Source organism: Electrophorus electricus, chromosome 3, assembly GCF_041902795.1.
Source record: "Electrophorus electricus isolate QZ-2024a chromosome 3, ASM4190279v1, whole genome shotgun sequence".
NCBI lineage: Eukaryota > Metazoa > Chordata > Actinopteri > Gymnotiformes > Gymnotidae > Electrophorus > Electrophorus electricus.
Genome location: NC_137499.1, coordinates 12,066,482 through 12,084,290, shown reverse-complemented (window position 1 = coordinate 12,084,290; position 17,809 = coordinate 12,066,482). Strand labels below are relative to the sequence as shown.

The following is a 17,809-nucleotide window of genomic DNA, read 5'->3' as shown; positions in this document are numbered from 1 at the left end:
CCTCTCAAGGTTTATTCGGCTTCACTTCAAGGAATCAAAAGTGACGTCAGGTTGCAAGTCCTTTGTAATAAAACTTTCACTCTTGAGTCGGTAGTCTAAATGACACCATTAGATCGCTTAACTGTTCAGATCACACCTTCAGTTTCCAGAACCACGGTATAGCCACAATCCGTCTTTACGATGACAATACCTAACATTGATTCGTAGTGAGTTGCAGGCTGTAATATCTCATAATGTCTCTCTTATTTAACTACGGTCCAGACTGGCCTCTGGAATGACTTAATGAATGTTTTTGGTGTTGTTGATCACATTAGTGTATGATTGATATTCTGAAATCTTGAAATATCCCGTGAAATAATTTATTTAAATCCCTGATTAACTGGCATTACATCCATGCATCCTGTCACCGTTATTATTACATATGTGGGACATAAAACAAAATAAGAACCCATTACATCAAAACCAGAGGAGTCCATGTAATGACATTTTAATAATATTTTTTCAACAATATTGCTTTAAAACTAAAATATATAAAATCTTGCACCGTCAGATTTAAGTGCAAATTAAACATTTAGACCTGACTAATGTAGTAAGACTAACCCTGATGCAAAGCATCAAAGTTTATTGTGTTTCTCACATCTTTATACAAAAACAAAACGCAGGGATTACAGATTGACACAGCTAATCTGATCCCCTTTCCCCTCAAATTATTAACGGGCCGCACGAGGCGATGATGTTCATATCTAATGATGTTTTCCGTAATCCGAACGCTGGTGGCATCACAGGCGCTGATGTCATTCCAACACAAGGAACGAAAACTTTTATGTCTCCCTCCCCTGCCTCCTGTGTTTGGCTCAGAAGCCCAATTAAAGGTGGAGTAATTGCAACAGTTCGGTTTAGCAAGGCGCTCATCGATCTCTCCTCGGATTTACACTGAAGGGGAGAGACGTGGCCCTTCTCGCGGGGGGCGGCCGAGCTGGGCACTGCGAGGCAGGGGTGACCATCTGTGCCTGATTGCACGCTCTCTCTAGCCCTGCTTACAATCAGGACCAGGCACAGGAGGGGCTCTGACCCAGACCGGGGCCGGGGCAGGGGGGGAGGGGCGAGGAGGGGGAGGGGCGTGGCCAGGGCCAAAGAGGCGAGGGGACAGATTATTTCATTCAACAAGAAAACAACAACGGGGGGTGGGGGTAGGAGCGGCAGGCCAGAGAAGGTGGGGGGGGGGGGCAGTTCTCTAGAGTTTAGCCTCCATGGAGGCCACAGATGATACCACCATTCATGGTCTGGGGCGCACACATGGTGAATTTTTTTTTCTCTGCCGTGAGACAAACAGACCGGTTTCCGCTAGGCCACACTGTAGAAGGCAACTGCTACTCTGCCAACATTGCCAGTTTACCACATAAATGAGTACATTTGGGACCTTTCTAGTCAAATCCATGTTCAGTAATGTTTGACAGGAGTAATAACCCTGCCTAAATTATGATTGGTAGATGAAATGCATATATTACTATAATTTTGGTTACATTCTGAAAACTGAGTAATTTCCCATATTATGTCGCTAATAGCTTCTTCAATTTGCCTAATATGCATGTAAAAAAAAAAAAGCAGTTATTTATGGCTTGTTTATCTTTCTAGGCCATTTGACAACAGATGATCAGTTTGGTCTTTTTGAGTCCTTCTGAGTTTGATTCATGACTCTGCAATGTTCATCATCACTTGTTTGTCCTTCACCTATTGAGATGCAGGTCAGAGGACAGTCAGGAGACAGGCTACTGGAACTGTTGTGAAATACGGTTACACCCCTGAAATGCACGCATGCATGTACTTTAAGTAAACATGCATAAGTCTGATTTGTGTGTGTGTGTGTGTGTGCCCTTGTTGATACTCCCGCCTGCAAGGGCGAGTGTGTGTGTGCATACACTCTCAGTTCCCCGCAGTAGTGAGACACTGAGGATTGTAATTGTGTTGGTGGGTCCTCATTAGGGCCTTTGTGTGTGTGTGTGTGTGTGTGTGTGTGTGTGTGTGTGTGTGTGTGTGTGTGTGTGTGTGTGTGTGTGTGCGCGTGCGTGTGTATTGGTGTAAAGGAGGGAGCCTCTCATCACTGCTAGCTGCGTCATTAACGGAGGCCGGGCCTCGCCACATGCACCCAGAATGTCAGACGTACCTCGGTCATTTGTAACATAATAAGTGCAAGTACAATGAGTGCAATGCAAGACCGGGAGGGGGGGAGAGACATGGGACATGCAGTCTTTAAGGCTTAAAAAAAAGCCTGATTAGAAAGTATAATGAGGTACCAAAAGACAACTGGTAAGGACGACGTCCCCTGAGACTGATGGAAAACAAATTAATGTGGCGATTTGGATTTAATTATTATTTTTCTATTAGTGCACATAAAGAGAGAAGAGATGCCTATCAAGAGAGCGAGAGCTGGGTATGCAGTTATTGATTTCCCCCACCCGCTCTCTCTCTCTCTCTCTCTCTCTCTCTCTCTCTCTCTTTCTCGCGTTTTCTTTCTTTCCTTCCATTTGGGCACAACACATAGGGAATACGGATTTTAATCATCTTAGTTTACCACGTCCCCTAATTCTATTAAAAACGCAAACCTTCCAGCACCAGAAAAGCACTTAATTTTCAATGACACAAATTTCTCTCCAAGAGACGTAAACGGGTGTCTTTACACAAATTACTGGCCTGAGGTTTTGCTAGGGCTTCTTTGTGTGTGTGTGTGTGTGTGTGTGTGTGTGTGTGTGTGTGTGTGTGTGTAATTGAATTCCGGTTCTCTCACTTTGGCCCTCCGTGAAATCACATGGCTGAGTGCTAATAATTTAAGAAAGAGACAATAGTCGCATTGGTTCAGCTTATTAATCTGTGTTTAAAAGCAGATAAAGGGGACGTCTTTCCCGTCGCGGGATCCAGAACAAGGGTGCCCTTACGCGTACTTGGCCCAGACGCGGCAGGGCCCAGTGGAAGCGAACTGACTGCAGCCACGAATGTGCCGAGATGTGTTTCTGTTAGGTATTCACACTGTTTGCTCCTCTGTCTGCATTGCTATTTGTATCCATAAATAAAAGATGACCTTTAAATGTTTACATAATTTATACGGCTATAAATTCTTAATATATCAGACTGCGAATGAGAAAGCGGCCTGCTTGATTAGGGATAAAAGCTGAAATGACATGAAGCCTGTCTGGTGTGAAGGCCGCCTCACACCCGCGCCGGGCAGATTTGGGGGGCGGGGGGGGGGGGGGGTTGATCTCGTAACTAACTCCAGACTGGAGATCATAGCCACTGTTAGGACCGCCTGTCTCCGCCTATTCAAATGAAGCCCCGTCACTTTGCAAGCTAAACGCTAAACGATTTGAATCGTTTTTGTCTCGTAAGGTCGCTGAAGAGGAAGTGAGGGGAGGCTGACTGGCTCCGATGGCTACTGTACCCGTCAGGCCCCGGGGGAGTTCACAGAAATGCCGGTGCGCATGCTGACCTTTGACCTCTGGGACGCGAGACGCTCACTAGCCCTTGGTGCGAAAGCAAGAGCAGCCTCTCCTTCCGAGGCGTCCATTATGCTGTCGGCAGAGGCAACAATGGGTTGTGATCAAAATGGTGGGATGAAGTAAACAGTGATATAGTCATGGTGTGATCCACACTGGGGGATAGTCATGGAGGGAGTTGGGGGTGACAGAGCACTGACATCAGCCCTTAGTCACTCACTCTAGCGCTCTCACACACTCACACTCGCGCGCACGCACACACACACACGCACACACACTCTCTCGGGGAGAGGAAGTCATTAGTGCCAGGGAAAGAAAGAATCTACTCGAGGTTCTGGAGCAAAGCATCTTTACAGAAAGCAGAGAATCAGTCGCAACGTCCATCAGTCAACGGCGAAGCGAACCATGGAGGGGAAGAACGCAAATTCTTCTTTCTTCAGTTCTGATGCTTGCGCATTTCCTGCCATTAGTCACCATTAAAAATCATGTTCCAAGGTAAAGTTGCACATGGAGGACAAATTCTCCAAAAATGACCAACTCTGTGCCTCTGACATGCACACCCACGCTCGCACACTCACTAACACAAGCTGTGTGCTGAGAGCATATTGCCCTGACCCGTAAACCCCTCTCCAAAACCCGTAAGCACTCTGTCCGTCCTTAACACCAGCGCAGCAATTCGGCACTCGCAGTTAGCAACTAGAGTTGACGTCCCTACCCTTCTTCTCAGCTAAGCTACATCAACGGGTGCATCGCCAGTGCAAGAGAAAGAAACGTTAAGGGGGTTAATAAGAGGGTGGGTGGTGTAGAGCAGGAGTATAGATTGCGTGCTTGGTGAGAAAAAAAAAAAAAAAAAAACTTCTGTCAAGCAGCCTTGCAAATTGTAGTCGCCTGTAAAAACCGATTGTACGTTCTCATGCATGTAGAGAACCCCCTACCACCACCCACCCGCCTCCCAGCACAGCCTGTGAAGCAGATCAATTCTCTAAGATTAGCTTTCAACTTTGCTCCATGCTTCCATCTGTAAAGATAATTTCATTTATTAACTCCAGCTATTTATTTTACTGCGCTGCCTGCAACGCCATGCCCTGACGGATGTGGCCTACACGGGCCGTTTCCCGCGGTGACGAGCGTGGTGGTGCAGCCACTGGACAAATGTGCCCGCGTTTGGCCTTGACACGCCGCTCCTGGTCACATTCTGCTCATCGGAGGCCACGGAAGAGCCAAGGGGTGTCACGCCTGCGCTCTTATGTTGACCGACTGCCCTCGGCGCTCGACTCCGCGGCAGAACGCGGCTACGGAGCTGCCGACGCCTCGCAGAGACAAGGAGCCGGAGTGCGGGTGATGTGAAGGTGAACACGGGATGGCACGTGGCCTCGTACAGCGGCATTCCGCTTAGAAACTTCCCGACGCTTTGGCCCCTTATCATCAAACTAAGTAGCCCAGTTCTCCTTAACCTGCCTAAAGATAGCTTGCCATGTGCCGTGGGCCCGACTTCAGGCTCCGCTTCGATTTAAAGGAGTCAGGCAGAAGGAAGGGAAACCTGAGTGCGTCCTACCACAGTGAAGGTATGTTCCATGTCATTTACATGACAAAAAAAACCAAACCAAACCAACCCCCCTCAAACCTGCTGGTCTTTGTTTTCTCTGCATACTGTGTTTTGCTCCAGTGGAATAAGTGCTCAGGAGAAGACCCTGTTTCTAAACGCGTGTAGGGTGTGTGTGGGTGTGTGTGTGTGTGTGGGGGGGGTTAACGGACGTTTGTCTTCCCTCGCCCCGTCGCTCGAATCGAAAACGTTCGCGCCGACTGTCAGCGGGCATCAAACCCTCTCTCGTCTGCTTTAATTAGTAGTTTCAGGTCAGCACTGCCTGCGCTCCAGGCGGCCGCGGGGCCAGACGTTCACGGGAGCCTCCGTTCTGTCAGATCAAAAAATAGGCCATCGGTGGCGCGCGGAGAGTAGCCACGTCTCAACGCCACCCCGGCAACACCCGGCGCGCGCACGCTCGTGCGCTCATCCCCGACGAGCCGTCCACCTCCACGCGGCGGGGTGGTTTTGGGTGGAGCGCACATAATCACAGCGGTCGCTGTGCACCTGGTCGTCTGGATAACGCTAAACAGCACTCAGGCTCCACCGTTCAGATCTCTGCAAGACTCCTGCAGCAGCGAACAATATAAAAAACTCTCCGTGGACATACAGCGCTGATAAAACATTAAGCATTAAAACAGAAAAAAAAAAAATAAAAAAAAAAAAATATATATATATATATATATATGAGACTCTTGAGAATAAACTCATTTATGGATTAGTGGCTGTACCCAAATATGTTTTTGTCAATATTACATATTTAACCAGTGTGTAAAGCCTTGTTTGAAAGGATCAATGTAGACTGCATTTGTTTGTTGAAACTGGTGCAAAGGTGTAAACAGGTTTTGAGGTACAAAGTTCAGCCATCAGATGCTCTTTGGCAGACAGTCTCTGCTCAAGCCGACGTGCAGGCAGCAGTAGTCACGTGAAAGGGTGTTAGGAGAACATTTGTTCGCTCCGAATTCTATTTCTGAGCACCAGCCAGGCGGTGAGCTTGCCACTCGGACCGTGGCGCTGTCGTCGGGTTACCTCCGGCAAGTCCGGAGATCTGGGGAAAGGCGTGGGAAAGCTTGGCCCGTGTGTGTGTGTGTGTGTGTGTAACGCTGGAAAAAGTGGAGTGGGCTCCAGGCATTCCTTTGTGATTACACATCTGTGGAAAAGCAAGCCAGACATTCCTGCTGCTGTATGTGACGCCTGCTCACTTCAGACCCGATCCTTCCTCTCCCCCGACCCCGTCATCAGAACCAAAGGCCGACTGAGTCCGCGCGGCGGTGCGACCCGCGGAGACGCACCGTCTTTGCACGCGGACGGGGTCTGAGGCCTCGCGGTTGGTCCATTTTTACAAGCGTGGATCAGAGAACACAGTACGCAAAGTGCTACGCTGGGTACCCACATCACAAGTACGCGTAACACGTAAAAGGCATTTAAAGAATTGACCCTGTCCATGAGTAATTGAAGGTGGAGCAGAGGGCCAGACAGGCAGGGCCTACAACCCCCGGGCTGATGCTGGTAAGGTCTGGTTTTACTGAAGTACTTCCTTTTGTTTGAAGGTTGGCTTAAGAACAGGATGATTCACCTGAGTATAGTTACATAAAATAAGGTTTTGTGGTGGATAAAAATATTTTAATTGTACTTTATTGATGTGGTTAAATGTAGACTGGAGGTTGGTGATTTTAGGAAATAAAATGTGATTATAACTTAATGCGAACATAATTGTAGGTATTTATATTACATATCCTCGGTAATCAGTCTCACTAAAATGCCAAATCAAACATCCACAGACAGTAGGCTACGCATTAACATATTTATTATTATGAAAGCTTCTAATCGCTACCATGAGTGTATATTATTGCATTAAGAGCTAAAAGTACAATAGCTGATGTTTGTTATTGTAATTAATCTCTCATTATCGCATTCGCAGCATTTCCAATTACCTCCCTGATAGGGTAAATATGACTCCATGCAAACTGCACTGCAAAGCCAAGACTGTGTGAATTGATTACGCCACACCGCCCTCTGCTGACAAACGAAGCCAAAAACGAATATTTAATATTTAAATATTTAATCACAAAGGCATTGTGCTTAGTGTGTGATTGTTTCACTGCTTAACGAAAACAAATGCGCAATAAGAAGTTTTAAACATGTATATATCATTTATAGAACAGAACCTAATGTAGCTGCAATATTGCCTTTCCCGTTTCTGTCTCGCCAACGAAGAACAGAATCAGCACTCGCGACTATTCGATTATTATTTGCACGAGAGCGCGCCCGCGACCATAAACAGATGACGCGTTTCTTAAAGGTACGCGGCGGCGGCGACGGGAGTCACGTGACACGCCCTATATCAACACGCGGGGCGCCGTTCGTGCTTACACCGGAGACGCCGGAGCGGAGGTGAGCGGCGCTATAAGGCGCGTTCGCCATCCTGGTGACACGTTTTTATGGAGAAACGTATTTTTATGTTTTTCAAAAAAAATATTTTTGTGTGCGAACTTTATTGTCGTAGCCCTTGTTGTTGTTCGCGAGCTAGGCTAGCCTGTTAGCCGCTAGCTAACGGGAGGCAAAGCAAGGCCTTCGTGTCCGCCTGGCCGCTTCACTAACTAATGAAGTGCTGCTGTTATTTCTTATTGTTTATCTGTACGCGTAACGTCAAGCCGATTGTGTTTGTTTTTGTGTGTGTTTGGTTTTATTATGCGGGGGTCCTGTTTTACCTGCTAGCCGACTAGCTTAACTTAGCTTGTCTTAGCTAGGTATTTTCCACTTCCATGAGTTGGGTTTTAATTTTAGAAGCTCGTTGCTCTATGTAAGACGTGTTGTGAAAACCTGCTCTGAAGCGGTTTACCCAGAATATTGTCAATATAGTTTTTGCTCCAATCACTATCATTTTGCTTGGATATTAATAGTTTTGTAGCATGTTGGAGTAAGTTAGGTGAGCTCACCACGAGTCATACGGTGCCTAAAACCGGGCCTGAAGATTGTGTCCAGGCCAGAGAGACGTGTTGGAAAGGTGTGTGTTTGTGTGTGTGTGTGTGTGTGTGTGTGTGTGTGTGTGTGTGTGTGTGTGTGTGTGTGTGTGTGCGCGCGCGAGCGATCGCTCTAGGCTAATCACGAACAAAACCAAAAACTCCCAGCACATTAATTGCTTATTGTCGTGCACATTGTGACGATAAAACCCGGTACGGTGCGTTTTGAATGATTTGTTCAGTCCACGTCTTGTTGAAATTGGGTATTTACTTTGAAGGGTTAGTAAATAAACGGCAGGTCTCGTCTGTTTTGAACGCCGAAGCGCTCGGTTAAACTGTCAACGGGCGTTGCAGCTGCGGAGGAATGTAACGGACATCTCTGCAGATCAGGTTTGTTCGTTCGTTAGTGCACTAGTTGTGCAAGGATAACTGGATGCTCATTCTTCCCAATCCCCCCCCCCCCCCCCCCGAATAAGGGCTTTTTGGCTTGGTAGGGTGTGTGTTGGTGCATTTAATAAGGTGAATACACACCCTGGTGTGTGATTCATGGTTCAGGTCACACTTTTCACATCGAGTGTAACTGGTGTGAAAGGTTGTGCTTTGCCTAGATCATTATGCGCAGAGTCAGAGAAATGCCAATGGTTTAGTGTTTGTCAGAGAGAGAGGGAGAAACATTTGAAATGTAGCAGGTGTTCTCCACCGCTTTAGTTTGTTCTGGGAGAACTTTCCAGAATTAGCTGGTGAGCAAGGAAGGTTCCGGATGAAACTAGTAGCAACTGGAAGTTCTGTCGCTCTGTCTCTCTGCTAGCAGTTCTTAAGCATGTGGTGCTTTCCTGTCTGCAGGTTAAGTTTAGCCACTCACATCTTTGGCAAGCACGAGTTGGAACATGACTAGAGACCCCAGGCACAGGGTTTAAGCCCTGTTGGCAGGAGGGTGCTATTATAGACACTGCACTGTAGACGGGAGGGGCATTTATAGAGCAGCTGAGGTACGTTCGCGCCGATACTGCAGAGTTTATAAGATGATGAGACGCGATGGCTTTTTAACCTCGTGTTTTCGCGGGTTGTAAGGCGAAATCTCAGAACAGTTCCTAATGTATGACCGTTCTTTGGGTCCAGGGTTGAGGCTGAGATCTTCTAGAAACCAGCAGGGTGTCCTCATCCATGCAGCACGGTCTACTGCTCTCGATGGTGAAAACGCGTCAGATCATGTTTGTTGATGGCCTTGTTTGCTCATCATAACTCATTAACCCAACTACTCGTTGTCCTCTGTTTTGTCCTGACGACACAGATGTATTATTGTGTTATTACTTGTATATTAGTTGTAGCAAATATTCAAGTTCATCATTGTGTTGTTTTTTGATTCTCTGCCCCCACCCCCCCACCCCCTAGGTCCACTCAGAAATGGATTCGAAGTCTCGTCGGCTGCCGTTCTCAGTCTCGGGCCCTTCCTCCCTGTCCTCCCCCACATCCATCTCTTCCTCTTCCTCCTCAACTCTCGGTGCCGGGCGGCTGTATGGCAGGGCAGGCGTGCTGGCCACCGACAGCCTCAGCAGGGGAACCGTGGGAAAGCTAGACCCTGACTACCAGGTACGATCCAGACGTAGCTCAGCTGGACATGGTCAGCTGCTCACACGGCTCCGAAAGAAGCGGAACATCTGGGTCTGTTTTTATAGGATCTCCCGTCTCGGTATGAATCGGAGTCCCATTCGAGTCCTGCACCAGCTCTGTGAGCTACGTTAGCTTGACTAGCCCTGTTCGAGTCCTGCACTCAGCGTTTCTGCTGCACCCATGGAGAAGTCTCATCTTGTGCCAGCTTGGGGCGAGGGAGAGGTTTAGAGGCCAGGTTACCGCCCCTCATGGCATTCTGCCAGCTTCACACAGTGCAGCATTCTGTGTAGGGTTACCGGAGCCGCAAAAGTTGTTTTTCCCCACTGTGAGGGAGCAGAGCCTCCCATGCAGAAAAAACAAGCTGAACTCCGGGCCGTGACATTACCTGCAACTTGCCCTCGCCGGCCTCCAAAACACCACTGTTTGTCTTGTGGTCGATGGTTTGTGGGCCGCTGTAACATGTCTCTGAGGAGGCGTGTGCCTTCATCAGCCCTGCTGGCTCTGCTCTAATGCTGTATACAGAGTTAATTATGAGGATTTGGTTCTGGAGACGTGTGCGCGTGCGCTCAAGGGCACAGCTAGGCTAAGAGCAAAGTGTTCACTCTCATTGCCTGGTGCTGTGATACGAGTGTCACTGAGTCTGTGTGAACACCTACTAGCTATTTTTATAGTCTGCTTGAACTGGCTTCATGTGTGTGCAAGTTCACAAATTCCCATAGTTCCTAGGACCTGCCCAGTGAATTGATTTTGTTAATCATTCACTGTTGTCCTTTTGGTGTGCCACAGGTGATAGATTTCCTTAATGCACAGGTAACTTACTTGAGTGTGCCCAAGTCATTTACTTAATCACAAATGTGTTGTGCTATTTGAGCAAATGTGCTGCTTTCAGAAGATGTTTGCTTTGGGAGCAACAGTCATCATTGCGGCCCTTCTTTTAAACAATTGGTTTGGCAAAAATTTTTCTGTTCCTCTTAAGTCAAGCGTAATCCGTTGGCCCAGCCAAGTTTGGTGACTGTTGTCCAAAGTGAAATATTTGTTTGTTTTTTGTTTTTCTAAACCATTATTTTAATCATGGTGCAGGCCATTTTGTAATTTGAGTTCTTTAATATATACCAATATCACAACAGCATGATATTCCATATGTAATGGCAACCCTGTGTTCCAGAGCCCTTGCCTTCCTGGAATCAGCAAAGATTACATCTCCTCGGAGAGCTCCCACTCCAGATGGAGGCTGTCCACTCCCCACTCCTCCTCCTCCTCCTCCTCCCCCACTGTATCCCGTGATCGTCCATGGGCAGGGTCCTCTTACAGTGGAAGAAGCAAACCTCTAAACGTTAGCCATCTCTTTCTTTTCTTTGCTTGATCGTGGGCTGTTGATTGACTAGTTTGGAGTGACGGACACGTCATCCCCTGCTGTGTCCCGCAGGTGGACTCGGAGCGGCGGCTGGGCTCGTACTCCGGGCTCCTCTGTGCGTCTCAGGACAGCGAGTCTAAAAGAGCCAAGCTGTCATACACGAGTAGGGCGGCGTACAGCAGAAACCTGCCTCCCTCCTCCGCCAGAGGCTGCAGTACGCGTGCCAGCCTGGGCTCCATGCCAGGTACTCTCCTAGTCCGACGCGGGCCGTGGCCAACCTGGGCACGGCTGGGTTCGCGGGAGAAGCCTCCGTATCGACCGTGGCTCTCAGATCCACTACTGAAGGGTTTGAGCTATTGACTTCAGAAGTGTAGAGAGGTCATTTGATTTAAATGTGGAGAAACTAATGCATTAAAACCACTAGTGTTTGTTGATGCTAAGATGGTTGGGGATCTGTAGTTGGAGGGCATGAATATGAAATATAACATGGATTGTGTCTTGTTGCAGCACAGGTTATGCGGCTTTTGTTTCTGTCCTGTGTATCGGCTTGTTTTTGAATATATATGAAATTGATTCCACAAGCAGTTAATTTGGTGGTCATAATATTTTGCATGGCTGATGTAGAAAACATTTTTCTGACATGCAGAAGATTGACCAAGTGTCATTGTGTTTTAGACTCACTGTGGAAGTCCACCATCAGCCCTCTGTCCAGATCATCTTCAGCCTCCTCATCATCGTCTGCAGAGGGGCTGTGGTATCGCAGGGAGCCGGAGAAGAGGTCGGAGCCAAACCAGTCCAGTTTAGGAGAGCCCAGCTACAGACCCACAGTTCTGACCTCCTCACTGTGTGCGTATAGCTTTAGCCCCGCCCTCTGGTTTAGCTCTTAATCAAATCAGACCCACAGTCCTGACCTCACGGTATGTATGACGAGGCGGGTAGAGTGTTTTCAAATGGACATTGAAACCTGTAGGTCTAAGCATCAGCATGCTTTGATCAGGGACAACTTTGAAGGTGACCAAACTACTCCTCAACCCCTGGGTCCAAATATCCAAAATGTCTCTCTGTGCTCTTAAGTAATGATTTTGGTGTGGGTTTTTTTTTTTTTTGTTTTTTGTTTGTTTGTTTTTTTTAATTGATTTGTAGAAAAGAATTTAAGTTTACTAAGCAAAGCTGTTAAACTACTGATGAGTTCGTTAATCTTCACTGCACTGTAGGCGTCGTAGCCAAATCAGAACTCAGGATTTTAAGTCTCTTTCAGCTGTGTATTTACCATGAGGAGCCACCATATGGCTTAGTTTGCCTATTGGACAACTTCTACTTGTTAAGCGAGCTCTGTCTTGATTGCTGTGGAGGACCACTTGCTTCCTCCACCGCAGGTGGCTCTACATGAGGGCTTTCAGCAGGTTTGCCACACCTGTGTCAGGGCGAATCTGAGCGTGCTGTGCTAGTCCCAGCTTGCGCCAAGGGACAGATCGGTCGACTCCACCAACCAACACGTTTCCTTTTGTGTGGATGAACTGTAATTTGAACTGTTTGTCTACGTGACCCAGTGTGACCACCTGTAATTCAAATGAAGTGTTGCATCATCTAGAGTACTGTGGCTTCTGTTAGAATGATGGTCAGGCACCGTCTTGTCAGTATGTCTGCCAAGGGAGCGAATCGTACACGGTTTTGGCTCATTTAACAGCCGTTACCTGATCAGCAGGTTGTAGTTGGGCTGAAAAGTTGATCTCCACTGACAATGTTTGTCCCTCCCAAACTGTTGTACAGAAACTAGGAAAACTCACCTGAAGTTTTGTGCTGTAACTTCTGAAATGACTGAGCACTGCGTTTCTGAGTGAAGCGCAGTAGGTGTGGAAAGTGTCTGTGATGGGAACCCAGACCTAACAGTGTGAGCTCGGTTTAGCATGCGCTCCGGTGACCAGCTGAACCCGGCGCAGGCTGGGAGGGTTTTCACGAGATGAGCTGAGCGGAAACATCGAGTTGTCGCAGTAAACGAGCCACGTTGAACTTGTTGTCAAAAAGTGACATTGCGGTTTTAGCCACGTTGGTCCCCTACAGGGTACAGAAGTCCTGAACTCAGCAGATGTGAACAATAACGCAAGGGTACAAGAAAAGTGAAGCTGAATGGAAGTGATGGTAATACAATTTAAGTAGAGAAGGGATTTTGTTCCAATTTCCTCACTTTCATTTGATATTTGGATAATATTTAAATACATATGTGTGGGGCTGTGGTCCAGCAAATCTGAATATTTTTGCAGGTCAGTTTTCTGATGTCTGTGGGTTATTTCAGATCGCCCGGAGCGCGTGACTTCCACCTACGCGCAGGGAGCACGTCCTAAAGAGGGCCTGTACTCCTCACGCAGGGAGAGCAGCACGTCCAGCCGGCACCTCGCCACCGATTTCCTCCCTTCCCCTCTGCATCGCAGCTCCCGTAGACTGGCCTCTGACTACTCTCCCAGTTCCCGCCTCTCTCGGGACACGCCCGTCTCCAGCTCCAGCCAAACCTCCGCCTCCTTCTCGGACCCCTCTTTCCTCTACTCCTCGAGCTCTTCTCCATACACGCCCCTCTCTGAGCGCCATTCTAGTCCTCCTCAGCCAAGCCCCACCCCTGTCCCAGCACCATGTCCCGCCCCGGAGGACGGCGAACCGGACGGCAGAAGCACAACAAGGCGTCTGCTGTCCCGCCTCTTCTCCAGACGCTCCAGTCAGGAGTCTGGCTCCGCCTCCAGCTCCAACTCTGCCTCGAGGTCATTTGACTCCACCTCTGAGGAGGCATCGCCCAGTGAGACCATGCCTACACTCAGTAGCAGGGAGAGCACTGAGGAGGAGCCGAGGAGCTCCGACCCAGTGCAGGCGTTTGCGTTCCTGCGTCGACGCGAGCAGAACCTGGCTCCGGTGAGGGCAACTGTGGGGCCAGAAGTGGAATCAGTCAGGGCTCCCGGCGGCCTTCCCTGGCTCAACTGGTACCGTTACACGCCGCTGTTTTCCCGCCGCCGGAGAGACGGCCGTGATGAGGGTGCTCGCGCGGAGCCCCGCAGCTCGCGCTCGCTCCCGCTCACCAGCCCAGACAGGCAGAAGACTGCAGAACGGGATCCGTGTCATGACGAGGCGGAGCAGGAGGAAGACGAGGAGGAGGAGGGCGCGACAGCCGCTCCTCCGGCCGGAGCGTCGACTGTCTCCTCGGCCCTTGTGCAGGAAACCTCTCGTCTCCCTGGGCGGAGCCTTGTGGCTGCAAGGGTGATGTCCAGCCCCCTCTTCCGCCTGCCTGAGAATGTGATTATTGGATTGGATGTGGGAGTGGAGGGGCGGAGTCAGGCTGATGCGCAAGCGAAGGAAAAGCCCACCCCCTCCAGAGACCCTGAGAAACTTCGGAAGATTCAGGAAAGGTGAGAAGACGTTCACTGAAACGCTGTCTAGCTGAAAAAAAAAAAAAAAAAAAAAAAAAAATCACTGCAGCAGAAGTTAACCTTCACAGTTTACCCAAAACTACACCACCACTCCTTCCTCTGGCGTGGCCTACTGGCCAGGTTGTGTCCGGAACGGCTCAGTGTTGGTCTTGAGTTTGGTGCTGTGTAACGTACGAGCCCGTCGTTTCCATGGTTGACGCAGCAGAAATCGCTGGACAAGAGCTGCTCAGTAAAGTGGGTCTATAGGACAGCAGTGTGGGTTCAGCAGATACCTGAAAATTCTTAACTAGACACAGACATATGACAACTGGAAGCCTGTCCTGAGGCAGACTAGGTACTGGACTTATAATCAGAAGGTTGTGGGTTCAAATCCCACCACTGCCAAGTTTCCACTGTTTGGTCCCTGAGCAAAACCTTTAACCCCTCAAGTTGTACTCAGTCATAATTGTAAGTCACTTTGGATAAGTGTCAGCCAAATGTAAACTGTACTCATTCTTTTAGTCAATATTAGTCATCCCTTGTTACTGCTCACCAGTGAGTGTAATGGCAAAGCACTGCGGAGACGTCCGCTAAACAATTCCCTGTAGGCTAATTAGGAGTGCGCTCCAGGTCCAGATTCTCCTGCTCTGTGCCGTTTGGGTGCAGATGCCTTTTTTTGTTGCTCCGTGACTGACTGCTCCCCTGTTTCTCTTCAGCTTGCTGCTGGAGGAGTCTGACGAAGACGAGGGGGACCTGTGCCGGATTTGTCAGATGAGGGAGGAGTCGAGCTCCAACCCGCTGATTGAGCCCTGCAGATGCACAGGCAGCTTGCAGTATGTGCACCAGGACTGCATCAAACAGTGGCTCCGCTCCAAGATCAGCTCCGGTACGCGCCTCCTCCTCCTCCCGCTCTCTACACTCCCGGGGCTGTGGAATGCCGTCTGAATGGAGTTACCTGGCCTGTGCATTGTAATGCATGTAAGGCACAGAACTAATTAGAGGTGCGCAGTGTAACTGGCAGATATAAGGGAAATATTTGGTACAGGCAACCATGGGCAGAGGTCAGGGTGGGGCAGAGGCTGGGGTTGTGCTTATGCAGTATTACGGTTTCCTTTTGAAACATGAGATGTCGCGTTAAGACCAGATCAGACCACTAGGCACCAGGGTTTCAGTGGCTTGACGTCACCATGGTAAACGTGTTGCCAGTATTTTTGGTGAGATCGGGTTAATGAGCAATGGTCGTCTTATAATTTAAGATTGGGGGGGGGACTAACCAGTTAATGACTAGCTTGTGCTGTTGATGTCTCTGCTTCTCCCGGTCTGACCCTCGGCTTGGCAGGTTCCACCTTGGAGGCCATCACTACCTGCGAACTCTGTAAGGAGAAGCTGCATCTTGACATCGAGAACTTTGACATCAATGAGCTCTACAGATCCCATGAACGGGTAAATGTGTCTGCGTTTCACTGACCTGAGGGTGCAGTGGTGGCATTGTGCTTGGCCAGATAGCGTAAGCCAAAGTCTGAACTGGAAAGAAACTGTTGGTCATAACGTTACAATCTTGAAGTCTTCACACATTTAGAGATGGTTGGAAATCTGTACAGCTGGTAGCATCCTTGAAGTGAGCACAAGTTGATCCATAACTCCTGTGCTGTCCACTGCATGCCTCTGTGTTTGGCCAGTCGGAGTACGAGTTCATCAGCTGTGGCCTCTACCTGGTGGTGCTGCTACACCTGTGCGAGCAGAGGTTCTCCGACGTGCTTGGGGCAGTCAACGAGGCTGGGGTAAGCACGTTCTCCCCCTCAGGGGCCTCGGCCTGGCGGAGCCGGACCTCTGTGTGCAGCACATTTTGGCTTTGAATTGTGATCTTGCATAACAAATGTGACTCCTGCTTGGAAAAAAAATAGGGAAAAATCCCCTCTTCCCCTCTCTCGCTCAGTTTTTCAACTTGGCGAGAACCCTTCACGAACACATGGACAATCTTGAAAGTACGTTCTGAATCATTCTTCCTTCTTGTCTCGGTTGTTTCTCACAACCCCTCTGGCCTTGTCTAAAATTTGTAATAGCACGACACTGCCGTATCAGAGTTTGATAAACTTTGTGGGTAAGTACTGTTTGAGAGGACTGATGTATTTGTATTTGGGGTCTATTAAAAGGCAGTATAGTGCAGAACTGGTGTGCTGGGGCACAGCTTCTGTGATCTACATGCATGTTCGTATCCAGTAACATGCTGAGTAGTTAAGGGTGAAATGAGAAGGTTTTAAATCGTCCCTCAGTTACTGCCTGTCCTTAAGGCCGCAGAGTGCTGGCTATTCGCTCCACATATTGGGCAGAAAGGTTTATTTAAATTCTGTATTTTTCCCACTTGTAACTGCTTGCATGCTCATGTGGGTTTGTTTCCTCTCACTCGCTCAGGCTCCTACGCTGAGTCTGACGAAGAGGATGTACAGGACAACAGGCCGTCCATTGACTTCTCCGACATGGACAACGAGGGAGAGGAGGAAGAGGAGTTCTAGTCTTGACAAGGACAGGGGGGGGCGTACATCCACCTCTCGGCAGTCCACCTGGACTCTGTTATCCAGTGCACAAAGACTCATTGGTGCCCAGCGACCGCACCTAGACATCGACCATAGTCCGACGCAGGACTCTCGATATGCAGATGGACTTGTTGGGGGGTGGCCCCACCCACCAAGATTTTCTTTGTTTTTGTGTCTGAAGTTGCCGAGTGCACAGCCAAGCTTTGTAGAGCGTGAGGTAAGAACCATGGGAGGGGTGTGTGGCGAGGGTGCTCAGACCATGCTGAGGAGGGGGGTCCTGTGGATGGGCACTAGCATGTGGATCAGGAATGGGAAGCTTTGACTCTTTATTGAAAATGGTGGGGAAAAGAATAAATAATTCACTTTAATTTGTTTTATGTATCAAGTGGACTTGTGTTTGAAGTGAGTTTTCTCTGAATCGTGGACAAATGAAAAATGGGAGACTGGATGAGAAGTTTGTGGTTTTCCATCGTTTTAATTGCTTTCTGATTATAACTTGCTCTGCTTAATTATTTCCTCACTTTAATTACAATAAACGTCTTGGTGTACGGAGGTAAACCGCGTTACGTGACCCGCCTGCTTATTCCGTTCAAACTGGGCGCTGTGTGCAGGATTTGTTTAAAACCGAGCGATGAGCAACCTTGTTTTAAAAAAAGATCCGACTGGATGTTCTTATAATTTTAAGGTCTCCAAACGAATAAGATTATAAAACGTGCAATTGACAACGTTCACGGATTTAAAAAAATAAATAAAATTAAAACAAATCTGGCGTGTGTCGTGTGTGTTTTCAAACGGATGTTTGGTTCAGCTAGCACTCGGCTAAAAATCACACGTTAACAACGCTCCTCTCAAACAAAGCCCGTACCGCTCGGTGTGGCGAGCGACTTA

The 17,809-nt window shown here is 48.5% G+C and overlaps 1 protein-coding gene across 5 annotated transcripts; it reads left to right on the top strand.

Annotated features, from left to right (window-relative positions):
* The first annotated feature begins 7,349 nt into the window (after positions 1–7,349).
* Positions 7,350–17,685, top strand: marchf7 (membrane-associated ring finger (C3HC4) 7). Of its 5 annotated transcripts, XM_035526948.2 has the most exons (12): positions 7,400–7,464; positions 9,153–9,224; positions 9,426–9,623; positions 10,810–10,977; positions 11,071–11,242; positions 11,674–11,844; positions 13,292–14,387; positions 15,104–15,273; positions 15,727–15,830; positions 16,067–16,168; positions 16,324–16,372; positions 16,800–17,120. In XM_035526948.2, the coding sequence occupies exons 2-12, from the start codon at positions 9,198–9,200 to the stop codon at positions 16,898–16,900; spliced, it is 2,358 nt and encodes a 785-aa protein (XP_035382841.2). In that variant the 5' UTR covers positions 7,400–7,464; positions 9,153–9,197; the 3' UTR covers positions 16,901–17,120. The 5 variants fall into 5 exon arrangements, with proteins under 5 accessions (XP_035382835.2, XP_081566450.1, XP_035382829.2 ...); XM_035526936.2 differs by lacking the exon at positions 16,324–16,372 and having other exon boundaries at positions 7,399–7,464; positions 16,800–17,685; XM_035526942.2 differs by lacking the exons at positions 9,153–9,224; positions 16,324–16,372 and having other exon boundaries at positions 7,350–7,464; positions 16,800–17,685.
* The last annotated feature ends 124 nt before the right edge of the window (positions 17,686–17,809 follow it).

What these genes read in the sequence shown, in the direction of transcription:
- marchf7 (XM_035526936.2), top strand. Translation starts at nt 9,198, where the DNA reads ATGCAGCACGGTCTACTGCTCTCGATG. An exon ending in CCGCTCCAAGATCAGCTCCG is followed by an intron (nt 15,274 to 15,726) that starts GTACGCGCCTCC and finishes TCGGCTTGGCAG; the next exon opens with GTTCCACCTTGGAGGCCATC. An exon ending in TCTACAGATCCCATGAACGG is followed by an intron (nt 15,831 to 16,066) that starts GTAAATGTGTCT and finishes GTGTTTGGCCAG; the next exon opens with TCGGAGTACGAGTTCATCAG.